General features: G+C 37.0%; 1 protein-coding gene across 2 annotated transcripts in view; it reads right to left on the bottom strand.

Moving 5' to 3' along the window:
- Window positions 1-5,941: 5,941 nt before the first annotated feature.
- Window positions 5,942-21,402, bottom strand: part of ankhb (ANKH inorganic pyrophosphate transport regulator b) — a 26,108-nt gene continuing 10,647 nt past the window's right edge. For both annotated transcript variants that reach the window (XM_016240093.1, XM_016240099.1), the window contains 11 exons: window positions 18,661-18,877; window positions 17,253-17,371; window positions 16,167-16,250; window positions 15,699-15,869; window positions 15,388-15,522; window positions 14,329-14,421; window positions 13,204-13,275; window positions 10,947-11,076; window positions 9,669-9,792; window positions 9,434-9,533; window positions 5,942-7,509 (listed from right to left, as the gene is read on the bottom strand). In XM_016240093.1, the coding sequence (XP_016095579.1) occupies window positions 7,369-7,509; window positions 9,434-9,533; window positions 9,669-9,792; window positions 10,947-11,076; window positions 13,204-13,275; window positions 14,329-14,421; window positions 15,388-15,522; window positions 15,699-15,869; window positions 16,167-16,250; window positions 17,253-17,371; window positions 18,661-18,877 (1,386 nt within the window). In that variant the 3' untranslated portion in view covers window positions 5,942-7,368. The remainder of the gene's footprint in view (window positions 7,510-9,433; window positions 9,534-9,668; window positions 9,793-10,946; window positions 11,077-13,203; window positions 13,276-14,328; window positions 14,422-15,387; window positions 15,523-15,698; window positions 15,870-16,166; window positions 16,251-17,252; window positions 17,372-18,660; window positions 18,878-21,402) is intronic.

Below are 21,402 nucleotides of genomic sequence, written 5' to 3'. Positions count from 1 at the left end.
TATACCCCTTGTTCTCTCCAAATTTGGTCATTTTCAGTTTTTTCTTTGTTCCGGTTACTTTTTATTGGTTATAGATACCTGATTTGCTACAATTGTTTCCAACTCTTTTGGCCTTGTTTTCTAATTGGTTGGTAGTGTGGTCATACTAGATGTGTGTCAAATTTATCTACTTGCTTTTGTTTTGCCACCTTCCATTGGTTGGTAATGTGGTCATACGAGATGTGTGCGTCACATCCATCCACCTGTTCCTGATAATATTAGATTATTTCATGTTTACGTCTGCTGTCTACTGAAAGGTCCATTGTCTAATGGAAGAAACGACCATTATACGTGTTCATAATAATGTTACATTATTTCAAGCTCACTGGTGTACTGTCTAATGAAAGATTCACTGTCTAATGAAAAGACTATTATTCGTTCTATGACATCCAGGGTTAACATAATTCAGCACATTAATCCATATATTGATTACTGCCATTTTCACATAATACTTCAATAAAATTACACAATAGTTATTGGTTAAAATGAGAAAACAATAAATTATATATGTATATATATATAAGGCAAAAGCAATCACATTTAGTTAAAAAATGAGTGTACTCTACTTCTGTATAATAAAATATGAACGGAATGCACATGGAAGCACAAAGGTCTGATTCTGAATTTCATAGAGCAACATGACCAGACGTGTAAACATCAGAAGGATCTTGAAAGTTTCCAAACTCTCCCCCATCATAATGCAATTTAGTGGTCATAAAACAAGAAACAAACAGAAAGAGGAAAGCAAAAGCACTTGTCAATTTGAAAGAAAATGTGTACATTACTGTATAAGAAAATGAGACGTGAAACAACATTTGTTTTCATGAGAACATGCATATTCTAAGTCATAACATGACAAACTTTAAATGTGAATTCTAAAAAGTAGTAAAAGGCTCAAAAGAACCTAAAGAACTCCTTTAACAAAAAACCTACTTTTTGTGAAAGAGCTTGCTGTGGAGCCCATGAACACATCATGAACATTGGTGGGAGTAGCTGTTCTTCGCAAGTTTTTGCAGAGCCTCAAAGGTGTATTTCATGTGCTTGGGGTAGTGGATGTTCACCACAAACAGACCCATCAGGAGTCCAAATGCCTTGGGGACATCGGAGATGTCAGTGATCACAGGATGTCCAAATGAGAGCAATGTTGGTTATTCCTTGGGAAGCACATGACATTGCTGCTCCTCAGTTACAATCAGAATGCCCTCGTCAATTCCTTTCACAACATCCTCAATTTCACTGGATGGCTGGGAAAACACAAAATATTACATTACTTATTAACTTTATAACAACTGAACACACATATGTACATACACTATTAAAGTTGTGTGTTTTGTTAAAAGGACAGCTACCAATAAATGAAAATTGTCATTCACCCTCAAGTTGTATACATTTCTGTTATGCTGAACACAAAGGAAGATATTTTGAAAAATGTTTGTAACCAAACATGAAAGTCAAAAGTCAATGGTGCTCCTAAACTGTTTTGGTTACAAACATTAAAAATAACTCCCTGTATTGAACTGTTAAAAGCCTGTACAAATTTCTTTGTTCTGCTGAACACAAAGACTTTAAAATCCCAATGGGAAAATAAGTGGAAAATACACCTCTGGAACCAACTAGGCTAAAAAAGGGGAAACATTTTGCATGTTATTTCATTACCGGTATTCTACATGATTTCTGAATGTCATCAAATTTGACAAACCAGTGCAACGTATGAGTTTTTTCCTTAATCCAATTTTGCCTGCTTGCAATTCAGTCTAATCTGTCCCACCATTTTAATAATGGAATGAAAATATCTTGGTGTAAAGAGATATTCCTTTAAAATAATAGTCTGTTGCACTGCATGTTCCAGAGTAAAGCATGACTCTTAAAAGGGTTAGTTAACCCAAAAATGCATTTTTTTACTCACCCTCATGGCATCGTAGGTGTGTATGACTTTCTTCTTTCAGACGAATCAAATCGGATTATATAAAAAATTTTCCTAGCTCTTCCAAGCTTTATAATGGCAGTAGGCAGGTGTTTTTCTTTTTCAACAGTCCAAAAGTAGTCAAATAAAGCGCATCCATCCATAATAAAAAGTGCCTCACACGGCTCCAGGGGTGAATAAAGGCTTCCTGTAGCGAATCCATGCATTTTGTAAGACAAATATCCATATTTAAAATGTTATAAACATTTTTCTCTCACTTTCGTGAGAGCTGTTCCGGGTGGATGATGTAGGACATAGGCGTCATGCATGCACCAGTGATTAGTGATGAACACGGAAGCGCGGAGGAGAGACAGCAAAACAAAACGCTGGTCACGAATTAGAAGCACAAAATTAGGATTTGTAAAGAAAAATGTTGGAGGATTTCGATATAAGCCAAGAGGAGACTGGTTTTCCTTTGCTAAAGTAAGGAGACTTTGCTTCCTTTGCTCCTGGAAACAAACTCGCGAGACTAGCATATCTCACAGGCACGTGCGCTACGCATACGTCCTCCGTCATCTGCCGGAATGACTTGCAAGTATGACAGTCAGCGGAAGTGAGAAAAAAAGTGTTTATAACGTTATAAAATATGGATATTTTTCTTACAGAAATGCATCAATTTGCTACAGGAGGCCTTTATTCACCCCCCGGAGCTGTGTGAGGCATGTTTTATGTATGGATGGATGCACTTTATTTGACTACTTTTGGACTGTTTAAAAAAAAAACACTTGCCTACTTCCATTATAAAGCTTGGAAGAGCTAGGAAAATTTTTAATTTAACTCCGATTGGATTCGTCTGAAAGAAGAAAGTCATATACACCTAGGATACCTTGAGGGGAGTAAAACATGGGCTAATTTTCATTTTTGGGTGAACTAACTCTTTAAGCAAAGTTGCTAATGGCCAATATGCCAGCACTGCTATGAGCCTGAACATTTTCAGGATTCACAACAGCATTCAGCAAAATAATCAAAAATTGCGATGTCCATACACAGGGTTTCTGCTGGTTTTATGAAGATAAATTCAAGACTTTATAAAGACCTTTTAAATACCAATTATAGAAAATTCAAGGAATAAACTGAAGGGAAAATAATACGTCAAATTATGTTCTCTAAATTTTGAAGCTGTTTTCCAATGCAAATATCTAAATATTCTTAAAGGGTTCACCCAAAAAAAAGAGAAAAAAAGAAAGAAAACTGTAATTTACTAAACCTCAAGTTGTTCTAAACCTGAATGAGTTTCTTTCTGTGACAAGTCCTAGATAGTCTAACACAGTACACAACCCCACAACGTGTTACAACCCCAGATCACCAAGACTTCTTCTATTACCTGGACCACATCACTGCAGATTGATGGTGCTCAGTTTGGTCACCCACAACTGTAATTCCAACAGTCATGTCCTTGATGCTCCGAGCCTGTGTGCTTTAATAAAAACAAAGGGAAGCATTAAAATGTGCCTTACAATCGTAACGCTTCCGATTCGTCTCCGTCTCACACTCTGTTTGAACGGCCTCTAATGCAGCACTGGGCTCAAATAATACATACCAAACTGTATTTTTATCGTTCTCCATATAAGTTCAGCTCATTACCGCATGGGAGAATATTTGTTTTAATATTTATATGGAAAATACTGTGGAACCACCTGTATTTTGAGGCTTCAGAGTGCCGCGAAACGAACACTTGCATACAGTGGCAGCTCCTGCCAATTCTCTCAGTGGGGGGCAAATGTTTGCATGATTAATGAAGACAGGTCACCTATTCAATTGATAAATTAACGGCTAGTTAAAGATTTAAAAGGAAACTGAACTACTATAGTATTAATTAAAGTTTCTTTCTGTGACAAGTCCTAGATAGTCTAACACAGTACACAACCCCACAACGTGTTACAACCCCAGATCACCAAGACTTCTTCTATTACCTGGACCACATCACTGCAGATTGATGGTGCTCAGTTTGGTCACCCACAACTGTAATTCCAACAGTCATGTCCTTGATGCTCCGAGCCTGTGTGCTTTAATAAAAACAAAGGGAAGCATTAAAATGTGCCTTACAATCGTAACGCTTCCGATTCGTCTCCGTCTCACACTCTGTTTGAACGGCCTCTAATGCAGCACTGGGCTCAAATAATACATACCAAACTGTATTTTTATCGTTCTCCATATAAGTTCAGCTCATTACCGCATGGGAGAATATTTGTTTTAATATTTATATGGAAAATACTGTGGAACCACCTGTATTTTGAGGCTTCAGAGTGCCGCGAAACGAACACTTGCATACAGTGGCAGCTCCTGCCAATTCTCTCAGTGGGGGGCAAATGTTTGCATGATTAATGAAGACAGGTCACCTATTCAATTGATAAATTAACGGCTAGTTAAAGATTTAAAAGGAAACTGAACTACTATAGTATTAATTAAAAATAAACTGACTCTAACAATCAATCTCTTGCTCTCCTTATGTTTATATATGCGTGTTAACACAATTCAGCAGCAAATGAAGACTGAAGTCTGAAATTTTACTTCAATTTCAGTTTAATAATAATTGAAGTCACATAAATCACTATTTACACAACTCACTTATATTACACTGCTCATTTACAACATTACTCAGTCACTTATATTACACAGCTCATTTGTATTACACTGCTCACTTACATTACATTACTCACTTATATTACATTGCTCCCTTACATTAACTTACACTGCTCCCTTACATTACACTGCTCACTTATATCACATTACTCACTTATATTACATTACTTACTTATATCACATTACTCACTTATATTACACTGCTCCCTTACATTAACTTACACTGCTCCCTTACATTACACTGCTCACTTATATCACATTACTCACTTATATCACATTACTCACTTGTATCACATTACTCCCTTACATTAACTTACACTGCTCACTTATATCACATTACTCACTTATATTACATTGCACTACACCTGTAGTTGTCCATGCGATGTCCGTCACGCTCTCGGGATGGAACAAAATGCAGGGGTAGCAGAATTAAAGCGTTAGCTAATAGCTACTTCGCAGCCCGCTAGCCATTTTTCCCGCTCATACCACGTCCTCGAAAATCCCCGTTTATACAACTTCCCGCCCTTTGTTGATACATGTTTGATGTTTACATTTGGTCTTGGTGGTCCTAATTCTTTAATTGCCAATTTATCCTTATTGCTACAACGACTGAATGGTATTTCTTTCAATGACACGATAGAATTCATCTGCGCTGAGGTAACGTTCGCCAAGATGTCGATTAAGTTCAACTGACAACTGAATTTGAGTTGGCGTAGCTGTCCCCGTCTCTCAGTTTTTTTTTTTTTTTTTCACATTTGATAAAGATATTAAAGTAGTTAAATTTTTTTCTTGTGGTTAGTTTTTAATTTGTTAAAATTCAAAATCGTTTTTAAATATTATTGGATGTCACTGTTCCCACCAATCCTTGCACAAGTCAAGTTAAGGTTATGCATGATGACGAAAGCTCGTTAGTGCTAGCCCTCCCGGAACTCAGAGATTGCATCGCAGTGCCTGCAGTTCGAAAAAATGATCTTTGTATGGAAGTCTATTTGAGAGCTTAACAGCTTAACAGTCTTAACAGAAATCACCCAAAAAGGGGCGGTACTACACAAAACGCGACTCGACGCTGATTGGACTATTTAGAGGCCGAACAAACAGTGAAAGCTAGCGGAACACTGTGGTTGAATGTGAAAGAAAAAAACCCCGTCCCTTTCGCGCTTTGGTGGTGCGTCGCCCAATCGCCCTAATGGAGAAACCGCCCGTGCATACATATAACAAGACAATACGACTCTTTAAGCCATACTTACTCTTCTTAGACAACATACGTAATTTTACACATGTTAAGCCAATAAATACTAATATTTTACTTAACGAAGTCTGTGTTCAGATGGTCGTGGCAGTGTCAAAGTTGCACGGTAGGGGGCGTCATGATGAAATCAATGCATTTTCTCACATTTTTACGCCAATCCCATTGCAAATGAAGTGCATTTGATCTAGTTTAGTTCCCTGTTATCCAGACTCCATATATGTGACATCTAGAGTATAATTTTCTGTTTTCTGTGTAGCAGACTTCTCACCAACTGCATTAAAGGTGACAAACACACTCTTTCCTCCATTTTAATAGAAGACAGTACATATGAACCTCACCACAGACCACTTTAAACCACATTTTCACAGTTTAATGAGAGGATTTTGAGTTATTTTGTAACTGTAATAAATGTTTCTATCATGACTTTGCATTGTCCAGGAAATCTCAAATACAGAACAAGCTCAGCCAGACTTCACTATAATCTAAATAAACACTGGCTTAAAACATCCTTAGTAGCTGTGTATCGTCGTCCCATGGAGAAACTTGAAAAACAGCTAATTGGGGAGGGATCATTAATCAGACTTTATAGTACTTTAATATTTTCCATCACGAACATCCTGAGATACAAAATAGATGCCCAAAATAAATTAAGATAAAAAAACTTCAATAGACGTAATTATGAAAACACACAGTCCAATTCTTTCTTTTCTCTACAATATACAGTTCACATCACCCATACAAAATGTATAATATTTTATACACCTACAACATACGGTATGTATATTTAAAAAAATAGGTCCTCTAGATGACCCATAAACTTCAACCATTTGTCACTCTGAAACTGCTGTTTTCTAAGATGTCCATCAAATTCATTCTCAATTCCAATAAAAATCTGTAATATATATATTTATATCCTCTGTTGACATTTCTTGTAATGATAAAAGCAACAACAACAAAAAAACATGTTGAAACTGTGCAGTAACACAGGCCACCGCCTCTGGACCTCAAAAATCTTATCAAGTCTGTCCTTTCTGTTAAATATTAGAAGTAAAGAAGAAGAAGAAGAAACAGAAAATTTATTCCAAGTGGATGATGTAACTGCATTTAGTCAAGTCTTTCCTTTGAAGATTCATAACGTGTAGGACGGCAGCACATTAAAGATCAGCATACAGAAAAAAAAAATAGCAGTTAATGCACAACATTGCTTTGGTACAAATCGATATCTTCACTGTCCTGCATCAGAAAATAAAATCTCCTGCCGGCAGCTGGAGGACGCATGTACGCATTTGCATGTCTGCGTGTGTACTGTAACATAGATATGCTGCAGCAGACGGCTGTAGTCTTGACAACTGATATCTAAATCTCCCTCTGTGGTTATTTGAACTGTGTGCACACTGAAAAGGTGAGATAGGCTCTCGCTTCGGCAGGAGGGAAAGGGCGGCAGCAGGGGACAGTAAGCAATAAGAACACTGCCCGAGAAAGCAAGAAGGCCCTGATTCCCACAACGCATCCTGCTCAGTCTAGAATCCACTGCTCAGTCTTCCTCCAGCTCTTCCTCATCCTCTTCTCTAAACTCCACGATGTCGTCCATGCGGCCCCTGGCCCTGACCTCGTTCATGGGGGCAGAGTCCTCCCCGTCAATGGTCATGTCTTCATCGGAGTCTTTCTTTTTCTTCTGTGTGAGCAAAAATAAAAATGCTAATCATTTTTCCCCAAAGCATTGGGATTCATTTATGAAACACAGACCAAACTAAATTATGTTTAAATCATTCTGTGATGTTAAGTAAGAATTATTTACAAAGGTTTTTCAATGAAATATGTGTGGTGGAGTTTGTAAAATTAAAATTTGTTGAGTTGTGAAATCATATAATTTAATGGTATTTCAGATAAATTTCATAAAATAGCTAATAAATGTATAGTGTAACATACACACTGTTGTTTTTTTGTTTTTAAAAATAATTTCTTATGCTCACCAGGACTGCATTTATTTTATCAAAAATACAGTAAGATTGTAAAAATACTGGTTTCTTTTTAATAAATTTTAAAATGCAATTTATTCATGTGATAGCAAATTATTAAAGGGGTCCTATTATGCTCTTTTACAAAGTCTTGATTTTGTTTTGGAGGTGTACTAGAACAGGCTCTCATATTAGGTTGTTCGAAAAACACATTATTTTTCACATATTTTACATTATTACAACACCTCTCTCCCCAGACTGGCATGAGCGGCTCGAATAGTTCCTGTATCAAATGAAGGCCCGCCTTCTGAAATACGAAATGTGCTGTGATTGGTTAGCTGGGCCAGTGTGTGTTGTGATTGGCAGCACTCGGTGCCTGGTTGGGAAATGTCATGTCCCTTACCATAGCCGCCTGCGAGCTTCAGTGTAAATATTGCGTCAAAAAATCAAATCAACTTGAGTGCGATTTGACCCCGGATGATTGTTACCACTCTAAGTTCGTCTGCCTTGGGAAAGCTAGCGTGTCTCCAACATAGTGATAACACTCGTTGCCTTCTCTAGTGCAGCTCAACCAGGTCTCGTCCCATTCGTCGATATTTGTGATATCACAAATCCCGGAAAATATGCGGTGTAGTCCAAACGAGTCGTTAGTTGTAGTTTTTGAAAAGTAATTTCTGTTAAATAAAATATCTCCTTTTGAAGTGGACTTTGAGCTTTGTAACTTTGCAGATCTTTATGCTCAAACAGCAACATCACAGACTAACTAAAGTTGAAAAAGTGAAAAAGCATAAAAGGACCCCTTTAAGTGTCCACACGCTGATTTGGTGCTCAATAAACATTTATTATTATCAGTGTTGAAAACAGTTGTGCTGCTTAATAATTTTTTCTGAATTCTTTGATGAATAGAATCTTCAAAAGAACAGCATTTTATGAAATAGAAATCTTTTGTAACATCATCAATGTCGTGACTGTCGTGTATGATCAAATTAATGAATCTTTGCTGAATAAAAGTATTAATTTCTTTCCAAAAAAAATCATACTTACCCCAAACTTTTGAACAGTAGTGTATACACACATGAAACCATTGATTTAACAGACAGCTATTCTATTTAATGAATTGCGTAAAATTACAGCAATTAAAAATATGTGACAATCTGCCTCCATATAAATAAGACAAATCTCAAACTGACATATATGGGGGGAAAAAATCCTTGTTCTGAGGACACAGTTCAACATTTTGGTAAATAAAATCTACCTTCATGAAATAGTTGACAGTGTGCTTTATTATGATTACTCGTTCACTCAACAGCTGTAGCAAAAAAGTTAGCTTGGAAGACTGAATTACTGAACTTTGAAACCAGCATACAAAACCACTGCTAGAGAAAACACATTTATGTAACTGGACTTTTGACTCAAGACTTTATGGCTATTGAAATAACTACCCTCAGTCTCCTGTATGTGTGTGTGCTTAAAATATACTATACACTATTGAAATGAACATGTTTGTAGATTCATGTCTGTGGAGTTGCCACAGCAGTGCACTGATGTATTGTTAAAAAGTACACTTTAACTGTATTTACTAATCAAATAAAAAGCAGTTTTATCATTAGAAACAACCTACAGGCTTCGGTGTTATTGTACCTGTTTTCGGTAGACATAGCATGCTGCGATCGCAACCATAGTAGACTCCCCAAGGAAACCAGCCAGCAGGGATCCAACACCAAGTGTGGCTCCGTGTACCCTGCACAAATTGAAGTGCAGAAAGCTTTCAAATACAGTGTAACAGATTTTATTCTATGATTTGATGCACTGAAGTACAACGACTAGTGACCTCTATGCTTCAACATTTGAGTACAGTCAAACACAATAAACATACCCCATGTAAGGCAGCACTATAAGACTGGTAATGAGGACAATGATGCGGAGGACAGAGCTGGGTGCCAGGACAAAGGTCTTCTTCAGGGTCATGAGCCAACCAGTCAGGTGAGCACGAATCGTCACTGATCATAAAAAAAAAGTTTATGCAAAGTTGGTCTCAAGCAATCATGGGATAACATATTTTACATGCCAGTTATTGCTATCAGTACATTTAAATTCGATGGTACTTTGTGCTCTCATTGTGGTTTTTTCTCTCTCAGTTTCTGTAGTCCTGGAGGCATCGTAACTGAAGCATGACCACTCTTGACCTTTGCCTTTTCAAAAGGCATTTTCAAAGAGCAACCGGTCCTCTCATCTGTCCATTTGATGATGCACTGTACATCAGACCCTGAATCATGCATTTTTGTTTGTCATGAAAAGCCCCCAGAGAATGTGCAGCTACAGAACTTTGCAGAAAGGTCAGCAGATTTCCTCAGAATTTGAACATGGGACATTCACAAAGTTCAATATACACTACTATTCAAAAGTTTGGGGTCAGTAGGATTTTTAAAAATTATTTTAAAGAAATTAATACTTTTATTCTGCAAGGACACGCAAGGACACATTAATTAGATCAAAAGTACCAGTAGACATTTCAAACGTTACAAAAATTTCTATTTATAAAATGCTGTTATTTTTTTTCATTGAAAACTAAAAGAAAAATCACAGTTTCCATAAAAATATTAAACAGCACAACTTATAAGAAATGAAATGTAAGAAATGAATAATAATAAGAAAATGATTAAGAAATTAAGAAGAAGAAGAAGAAATGACTCTTGAGCAGCAAATCATCATAATATAACGATTTCTAAAAGATCATGCGACAGTGAAGACTGGAGTAATGGATTCTAAAAATTCAGCTTTGCCATCACAGGAATAAATTAAATTTTAAAATATTAAAATAGAAAACATTTATTTTAAATTGAAATAATTTTACAATATTACTGTTATTTACTGTATTTTTGATCAAATAAATGCAGCCTTGGTAAAAAATAAATAAATAAAAGCCAACCCCAAACTTTTTAAACAATAATGGATGTCCTGTGTCTTACATCTTTATTAAATATTTTTGCTATTTTGATTATGCTTTCTGATTCCATTAAGAGTGTTGTAATCTTATTGGTTAAAACTGTATTTTCTATGCACTTTCTACTGGATCTTAAAATAAGTATACAGATGTCCCCTCAAAATAATGTAGAATGCTTGTTTTTATGGAAATTGACTTAAAGTGCAATACCTGGAATGGGAAAGAAGGAGAAAATTCGTAAAGGGGTGACACACAGCTCAGCAAAGGCATGATCTACTCCAATGATGTCCACCAGGATCCTCTCAGAAATGTGTGGTGCCCAGAACACCACAAAACAGAGCTGCACAGAGAAAGACACACTACCTGAATGGAGCTATCCAGACATGACATTAACGAGATCTCAAATTAGGAAAATGTAAACATTTTTTTTTTTTAAATCACTCACAATCCATCAAAGTAAAATATAATGCAGTTAACTAGAAACAGGGTAAACAAAAAATAGGGTTATTTCTGTGAAATGGCACTCTGGTTATCTAGGGGAATGTAATATCATAGTATGCATGTTGATTTTAGATCCAGCACACATGTAAGCAAGTATATTATATTTACCCTCTTCACAGAGCTATCAAAACACTATCATTTACACTCATAACTGTTTATATCTACAGTGTCTGGGTGGAGAAAAGCCTTTGAAATGTGGCTAACAGCTCTGGAATGGGAAGTGTGTGCACAGATACACATGACCAGACAAGTTGGCACAAGGAGAACTCAATCAATCAATAACACAAACCAACCATCAATGATACTTATTTACTTTTATGAAAAGAAAAGAAAAAGTTAACGCAGAATCTTGATGCCTTTGAGTGATTAATTTAAAGGGGTCATCGGATGCCCTTTTGATATAAGTTGATATGATTCTTTAGGGTCTTAATGAAAAGTCTATAACATACTTTGGTTAAAATTTCTCAATGGTAGTGTAAAAAACAAATTTTTTACCCTGTCAAAATGAGCTCTGTTTTTAGCAAGCAATTCTAGTCCATGTTGCTTTAAATGCTAATGAGCTCTGCTCACTCCGCCCCGCTCTTCTGTGGGTGACGAGCAGTACTGTTTACTTTAACCACGAAACTTGCTAACTAGCACATATTAGGAAAGGTGATTTGCAAAGATTCATAAAAAACCATAAACTCACTTCTTGTGTAGCTTGATCACGAATGATTTGCGTGAATATAGACGCATTTAGGCAGATCGGGGATCGGTGCACTCCCTTCAAAACGAAAGTAACGTTAATCCTCAGCGTCTTAAGAGGCTCAGATGTCGAGCTATGCTATGTTCATTATTACATCCAACAACAAAACACCTCAATCGCTTAATCTGAGACATTCTTGTCTTCCCCTGCACCGGAGTCGACACAATGGCGGACTGATGACAGCTCACTCAGGGCAGGTCTAAGATAAGACGGCCTTGTCAATCAACTATCGTGGGAGGGGCCTGTGCAGAACTACGTCATTCTGACAGGAATCTCAGAACAGCCTGATTTGAGAAAGGGGATTTTTTTTAAACCACTGGGTGGATTTTTATCATTATAGGATGGATGTTTACACACACTTCCAACACACATTTATGTTCAAACAACAACAAAAGTGAATTTTGCATCCGATGACCCCTTTAAAAAACGAAGAAACCACAGTATTCATCCATAGAGGAGAACATCTGGGCAAAACTATATAGCGATTACATACTAGATTAAACAGAAGCCTTGTTGTATGAGTGACACAGACTCATACAATCATGATTCTCCCTCCATATCACTGACAGAGATGTGAAATTATGGCATAAAAATCATAGCTGTAGTGTAATACTATGAAGGCTTTAATCTAGGTCAGGAAGGGAAGATCTGACCCTGTTACAGAGGCAGAGAGCATCAATTAATCATTTAGACTGACTCTAAAAGCACTCACAATATCAAGACACACTGTCCTAATGGACTCCTTTGTGGCTTTACAACTACGTGTTTAGTATAGCTGAATAAGAGCCTATGGATTTTTGTTTACTGCATTTTTTATATTCAGGGGACAAATGGAAAAATTTTAAATTGAATTATAAGGAAATATAATGAGTACAGATTAGGCTAGTGTGGGAGAGAAGTTGTAAATGGCAACGAAGCAACAGAACTCATACTACCCATATTCACACTGTATAGAACATACTTTGTTAATGGTCACAAATTAAGTTTCAAATCAAATGTAGTACAGCAAGCTCTATCTACCACACTTTTATCTTCCTGCTTTCCATATATGGGCTGCTATAACTGACAGTTAGAAATATCCTCCTTCTGATTAGTTAAACAAAGAATATGACTCTCACAGCACCTTTAAACTGGGTGAACTTCAGTAACCGCTGTTACCAAAATATGAAACAAGTGTTATTAAAGCCAGACGGAGAGAGAAGAGAATGTGGATGAACTTACTGTTATAGAAAGAGCCAAACAAACAAAAGTGAAGCGCTTGATGTGGGCCTTTGTCTTGTTGCTTGGGTTATTCTGGAAAATAAGAACAAAGACAAACAGCAGATGTCAAGAAAGCAGTCCATTTCTTTGTCAGAAAACTGTTTCTTTTTTTTAAAGAAATTGATATTTTTATTTAGCAAGGGTGCATTAAATTGATCAACAGTGACAGTAAATACATTTATATTATGTTACAAACATTTATATTTTTAATCAACACTGTTCATCAAAGAATTCTAAAAAATGTTTCACAGTTTCCACAAAAATATTAAGCAGCCGAACGGTTTCAAAATTGATTATAATAAGAATTTCTTGATGACCAAATCAGCATATTAGAATGATTTCTGAAGGACCATGTAACACTGAAGACTGGAGTAATGACTGCAATGAATGAAAATTCAGCTTTGCCATCAGCAATAAATTACATTTGAAAATATATTAAAATAGAAAACAGTAATTTTAAATTGCAGTAATATTTCACAATCTTGCACAAAATGCAGCCTTGGTTAGCATAAGAAAATTCTTTCAAAAAATATTACAGACCCCAAACTTTTGAACGGCAGTGTAGATCATTTTTATCCATAATAGTATTAGCTACAGTTAGCCAGACACCTGTGGCCAGAGAATGTTCCCTCACTTCCCGAGGACTTCCTAATCGTGGATCCTGCTGATTCTTTTTCTCAGGGCAAACATCCATAAATAACACCACACTACTGTGTGCCTTTTTTAATTACAGTCTCTGGGACTCTAGCTGCAGCTCTGTCTCCATGAACCCACTCTGTTTACCCAAAAAATAATTGCTTTGTCATGATAATAGATATACTGCAGCATTAGCACACAGAAAAGGTGGAAGATATAAACTAATTTTGTCATCCCTTAAGGGGATGAGACAAAGTTAGACAATGTGGTATAAATAAAAAGCAAATAAACTCCTTTTCCTGGTCTTTCAGGCAGGATACTGGGAGAAGATGGAAAGCTGTCATTTTAACTTAAGTATACATGTGGAGGATGATTAGTTTTAAACATTCAGAGAACTGTATGATTAAGGATTAAAAACATGTTAGTTTAAGGTAAAACAACAACATTTACCTTGTCAAATGCAGGGTAAACAGCTCTGAGTTCAGTGAGCCATCCATATGGCATATGACCCACTGGATATGTTGCTGTGAGAACTGCGACAGCCTGGAAAACAATGGTGAGATGATGGTAACATTAAACACCCACAATTTCATCTGTTTATAATGAATGTTTCTATTGTAGAGGAGTTGAGTGACGTAAAATACTTCTGACATCTAGGCACCAAGCAACTAATCTGACAATAAAGCTTGTTTCATCATTATAGATATTGTTTAAACCTCGTTTAAAGAGTATATTAAAGTAGGTCTGAGAGGGAAAAGTACTACAATTGGCCTTCAGTGGTAAAGTTGGCCCATAAAGCACTGGATGCAGATGAGATGCAATTATGCCACATTAACAACTATGATGAAATGAGTTTTATTCAGTGTTATTTTAGAATTAATTATGTACTATTATAGTATTTATCATTACTTTGAATTAGCTTTTATTTTAGTTTTCATTAATATCGTTTTTTTATTATTTTATTATGTGCTTTTCCATTTGTATTATTTTTTGTATTTTTTAAATATTTCTAATTAGCTTTAATTATTTTATTTCAGTGTTATTTTTAGTAATTTTAGTACCTTATCTTACATTTATTTTATTTTGGATGGTTGCCAAGGCAACATTTCTAAATTTTTTATGTTTAAGTCTAATATCATCTCAAATTTAATTTAATATTTATATTTTACTTTATTTCAGGATTATTTAAATTACTTAAAACAATTTTTAATAGTTTTAGTTTACCATAACAACTGGTTTTATTTACTGGATGCATAATTAAATATTGACACTATATATGCATTTTCCATTTCTATAGTCCAAACTAAATAAAATGTTTCCCCATCCAGCTCAGTATATTTTCATAGCAAAAGAAGCTGAATTTCGCTGTGAATGAATTGCTAAATTTAAGTATTAGCTCAATATTCACACATATGCTGTTTCTAAATTATTGAAAATAATTATAGTGACTATAATTTGATATCTAAATACTGTAAAGGCATGCGTGTTCTTGCCATGGGACACACTAACCTCTGTGGCAACTGTGCTTCCTTTCAGATCCCGTGACACAAACAGGTTGACGATGGGTCTGCTAATCCTCTGCGTAGCCAGGATGAGAGCCAACGGCCACCAAAAGCTTAGCATCTTTTTAATAGTGGCGTCACCCTATTACACAGAATGCGGCTCAGTTTATAGCACGGTTTTAGGATTCTCACAGGTTTGATGGGGCAGAGCAAGAAAAAATGTGTATAGAAAACCAATAATCTGACCAATGTAGCTGTGATACTGAACTGAGAAGGTCACATAGGTTGAATTGCTGTAAAGAGAGTCACTGAACATACCCCAACCTCAGGTCCACTGGAGTCTGGGATGTTATCATGAACGTTCCTGTAGTAGCCCAAACCAACGACAGTGAAGCGTACCAAGGCGCCCATATACAGAGAAAGGATTGGGATCAACAAGGGCTCTACACACTCCAGGTGACTGTGAAGCAAAATAGTGACAAACACAATCTAGAGAGAGAGTGAGAGAGAGAGAGAAGCAACTGTGTAACCTGATTACAATGATAAATATAGCCATTCTAGTGGCACATACAGACTCTATTATTAATTCAAATCCAAATACATAATTAATAAAAACTAATTACACCATGACTATGACATGTACAGACACATAAGCCATTATCTTCGCTTCAATTATCCTTCATACACAACCATATTCCCATTCTCATAAACATACCAATACAGAAAAGAGTGTAAGAAGACATAAATCAAACAATGAAATGCTGATTTGATGAATCTGACACATACCTGTGCAACAACATCAGAAATAGACGCACATCCCACCAGGAAACTGTGCTTGTGCTTCAGAAGGATTCCAGCATGAGTCCAGGCCTGAAACCACAGACATGAGCTAACTGTCACTGACTTGCACAATACAATATGCTAATCCAGGCCAAGCACTCCTTAATGGAAAGAAAGAGATGGAGCAGGGACCCCCGTTACATATTACATTACATTGTGGGTGTATTTTAGTCCTATAGTACCATTTTTGTTATTATATACTATACTGATTGTAACCTTGCAAAGCCATTAAAGCATCATTCATGAGTTTTATATTACAGTATACATTACAGTTCAAAAGTATTGGTTTGGATTTTTTTAATGCATTCATTTAATAAAAACTTAAGAAAAAACAGCTATATTGTGAAAAATATGTTTAAAATGTAATTTATTCCTGTGATTGAAAAGCTGAATCTTCAGCAGCCATTACTCCAGTCTTCAGTGTCACACGATCCTTCAGAAATCATTCTATTATGTTGCACATATGTTGCTAGTTCTAAACAAGCTCCTTAATCTTTTTGGGGAACCGTGATTCATTTTTTAGGATTCTTAGCATTTCTATGAAATAGGAATCTATGACTTTTGTATTGACTGCAAAAAAAGTTGTAGAACTTTAGTTTCTTAATTGTAGTTTTGTTAATATTGTATTTTTCTTTCATGTAAATTTCCATTTGTTCACAGTAAAAAAAAACTTTCTGAGTTCAAGCAATAATTGGCAACCCCCCGGCAATGCCACATTTCATCCCCTAGGGATCATGGACCCCCTGTTAACTGGGTACGCTCTCTTGGGACTTAACACTTTAAACAAAACACTGCTGCAGTTTAACCGCCGTTAAGAGGCACAGGATGTTCACGTCGGCTGTTCATCCAACGGAGCTTGATGGTTTTCCAGATCTGAATCGGCTCTGATACATGGCCTTATCACGCATGCTTATACACACATACTCTATGCCATCTGTGCCGGGCAGACGAGCCAGATTTGGCGGTCAGAGCAAGAACACATTATGACACTACAGTTAAATATCCAGGGTTGAGACGTCACGATACACTCACCATGGCGTCAAGTAAAGGAAAAGCAGCCAGATAGAGAAACGCCTTCCGGGTCTTACTCCCCACAGACTCATCCACATGATGCAGTTTGTTAATGATGTAATAGCCCAGAGTTGTGTAGGCTAAACAAGGAAAAGTGAGAACAAGATGAATATGTATTATAATAAATAATTATATAACATGATATTCAATATTATGGCTTTACTGCCAAAACTGGCACAAATAACATGCAAGGACAGAGAAATGTAATGTATAATATAATATAATGCTGAAATAATGCTGAAATAGGCTTCAGCATTCCCACAACATAACATAGAATAGAAGTTCTCGTGTTTCACATTTCTCCAGTGTCTTTTCCCTTTTTCCAGGAATGTGTGCAGTGACGTGATCCACAAATGGATAACACCGCTCTACCAACTCTCTGACTGCGCGAACAGCCATAATATGTCTGAGACCACACTCAAGATGATGGAGAGTGTCCATGTTATGCTAACAGACCATAAGTCCTTCATTTAAAAGCACATCATTACGTGTGGTGGACAGGTGGTGGCCTAGTGGTTAAAAATTCCTGCCTTCTTCCAAGAAGGTGGTGGTTTCTATCCTATATTCCTCAGGGTTACCGTGGTAACATTCTTTCTCCATGCACTCATAGCAGTAACTGCCATATGGGCACTGCTGAGTGGTTGAAAATGGCTCTGATTTCTTGCTTTGTATGTAAATGGCTATTTGACTAAATGCAAATGTATTTGGGGTAGAGAAGCTGACATATTCAAGGTAAATATCCTTTATAGTTTATAGGTAAATATCCTTTATTAGTTGTTCAAACTAATTTTTGGATTATATTGTATAAATAGACTGTTTCAAGATGAGTGGACCATTTTTAACCACATCCCACAAACTTAAGTATTTGTAATTTGGTAAATAAGGGTGGCAGAACTTATTTCCTGCCGAGTAGGAGTGCAGTATTTTGCACAATTTGTTTAATGACAATATAATGATAGAGGGTGAACGAAAACCCGAAAATAAATGGTGATCTACCTCTGTGAGCTTGAATAGAGTTTGTTTGAGAGACGCCTCTTCATTCAAAGAGCACACAGAACAGGCATGTAGTAACCTGGCAAAAAAGCCCTTCCGTCAACACAGTGGATGGGACTGTGCTTGGAATATAATGTTCCTTCGTATAATGAGTTTTTTCCAGAGAACAGTTACATCTGCAGTGATGAGTGGGGTCTGAGTGATTCAGACCACTGGAGCTAAAAGGAGGTCCTTCTCCAGTCATATCTTTGCTCACTAAGCCTACCATCACGACAAGTTTGTTTAGAAAAGTGCAAAGCAATGCGGTGTTCCCTGTACATTTAGTGCAAACTAGACATGCAAGACCAGAAGCGGAGCGAGGAAATGATAGACTGACCAATAAGAGTGTGGAAAATGATAGCCACGGTTCCTGCGGCGACCATACAGAGGACTGCCTTGGTTCTGTCCCGTTTGCTGTTGACAAACACCAGCCCTACGTTTTTGAAATCGCTCATAGGGCCTGTGAAGAACTTCATGAGGGAGTAGGCCAGACCATAACTGGCCAGCATTTCCACCGCATTCTCTTTGACTGTCGCAATACCCCTGTTCAAAGCCTATAGAGAAAGACAAAAATGATACAAATTCATCAGAAACACAATTTTGTCAGCATTATAGAAGACAGATTAGTAGAGTGAGTGATTACAAAAATACAGACAATCTAGATTTACATTTATCTTAAACATAATCTGTTTTCTGATGTTGAGGGATGAAATGAAACTCCTCATGGGATTCCTCTTCACAAAGATATACAACAGCACCTCTGTATCAGCTGACTAAATGCCTTTCATGGCTTGTCCCCCAGAAAAAGATCCAGATCCGAGGACCAGTTTGCTATACTGGATAAATTCATGTTTCATAGGACCACTAACCCAGAATTTACTCTTTACAGTTTCTGTCTTTTAAAGCCACATATGTGTGAAAATACAAACTTCACAGTGTCACAATGCACCATGTGTCAGATGTCTAAACAATAATAAGCAACAGTGTCAAGCAGAAAGAGGAAGACTTGTTATAAAATTACATTTATTCATGAACCTTTCTCAAGAGAAACACCTGAAAACTGCGATCGGAATCAATAGTCATTGTAATCTTGACTAATGTGGAGCTACACCATCTCAATGATGATCAACTGTATTATGAACAATTTTTTACAGCTTTATTGTCACATGCCAGAATATATCCCCATCAACACATGAGAAGATGATATGGCAATGTCTCAGATGTCAAACCTGTTGGAAAATGCTGAGATGTTCTACTTGCTCTACAGCTGTAGACGTTACTGCACTAGTGAATAACCTTTACTGCCCTGTCCTTGACTCTAACCTGGTGGCACCATTCTATTTCAGGAGAACACTGCTAATGTTTCAATCTTAAGATTTCATTTGGATGATACAACAGCAGATAGTCAGTCACAGAATTCATAGGAAGCAGCAAGACCTGTACAATAACAGATAAAGTCAAAAGGATGTGTGAATGTACGGTTCTTCTTCTTATCTACTGCCTTCTTCTAACTCTGAATTTTTTTCTGCCACTTTATCTCCAACGCCTAAGAACAATGTGCAGAGAGATAATGATATTCTGTTAAGCCCGGTTCACATTGCCAGCGACACAGCAACAAAGCGACATGCTCCTATTCATTTTCAATGGAGAGCTGGCGACTTCCGGCGACACGGGCGACAGTGACCATTGGCGACAGAATGTGGGCGTGTCAAGCGACAAAAGTTAAGAAATATTTAAAAGGGTCATATGATGCTTTTTTAAAGATCATTATTTGGTGTATTTGGTGTAAGATCTTATCTATGCACAATCAGCTTATAACACTCCAAAGAGAAAGGAAAACTTGAAATCGCATCATATGACCCCTTTAACTTTATGCAAATGAACAGCGAATTTCGTGAGCGACAACCAATAGGAGTGAAGAATCTGTCTGTGGCCCTCGTCAACGATTCGAGTGCAGGCAAGACAGGACAGATTTCCAGAGCGATTTCACTGTTTTATCCACCTTTTTCTACAATGTGGAAGTAAGCCTATGGGTGAGACTTCCGGTTCATTAGCCGCTATAGGTAAATAACAAGGGGAATAACAACGTGCAGTAAAGGTAAAACAGTTTGCACTACAAACCAGTGTGTTCATAATTAAAGGGGTCATATGGTGTTGCTAAAAAGAACATTATTTGGTGTATTTGGTGTAATGGAATGTGTTTATGCGGTTTAAGGTTAAAATTATTATTGTTAATAATTACATAATTGTTTCTCCTCTATGCCCCACCTGTTGATTTTTACAAAGCTCATCGGTCTGAAAAGCAAAGTGTGCTGTGATTGGCCAGCTATCCAGTGTGCTGTGATTGGCCAGCTATCCAGTGTGCTGTGATTGGCCAGCTATCCAGTGTGTTGTGATTGGCCGAATACCTCAAGCGTGTGACGGAAATGTCACGCCCCTACCATATTGTGATGATGCCCTGTCCGGCCGGAGTGATGATTCAAAAATATAAAAACCCATTATAAACGAGGCATTCGTTGCATCCAGTGGGGACATAATTATGGATTATAATGACTTATACTGTCTTTTTAAGCGTTGCGTTGCATCGCGCCGCATAAACATAAAACCATGTCTGCATTTGTGATCGGAGAAATGACAAACAACAAGTGCTACTCTACACTGCCCAAAAATCTCGCTTTAAATATCCAAAATATAAAACCTCTTTAAATAAAAGGCGATCCATAGCGCAAAGTTGTTGTATTTCCTCAGCGACCAGCACGGATCAGCTCTAGGCATGACGAAGCAGATATCGTCCTCTTTTGGAAGACCAAACAAAGTAGTTTCACTTTCACAACGAAACACAGTGTCTTCACGACATGGCGGCGGCGGCAACAACAATACTACAGCGAGAATAAAAGTTACGCCTTCTTTCTTTGCGTGAACATTTGAGCGGCGTTATGCAAATCTTCCCATATAGTGACGTAGGTATGTGGGGGCGGGTTAGAACGAGCCGTTTTAGGTAGGCGTGGTTGACTCTTAACTTTTATAAAGAATATCTCTTTGGATTTGAGACTTTAGTCTTTGCAACTTTACAGATCTT

This window comes from Sinocyclocheilus grahami, unplaced genomic scaffold (genome assembly GCF_001515645.1).
Source record: "Sinocyclocheilus grahami isolate Dianchi unplaced genomic scaffold, SAMN03320097.WGS_v1.1 scaffold21.1, whole genome shotgun sequence".
NCBI classification, from domain to species: domain Eukaryota; kingdom Metazoa; phylum Chordata; class Actinopteri; order Cypriniformes; family Cyprinidae; genus Sinocyclocheilus; species Sinocyclocheilus grahami.
The sequence above is the reverse complement of the archived record's forward strand: the minus strand, read 5'-3'. Positions and strand labels throughout refer to the sequence as shown.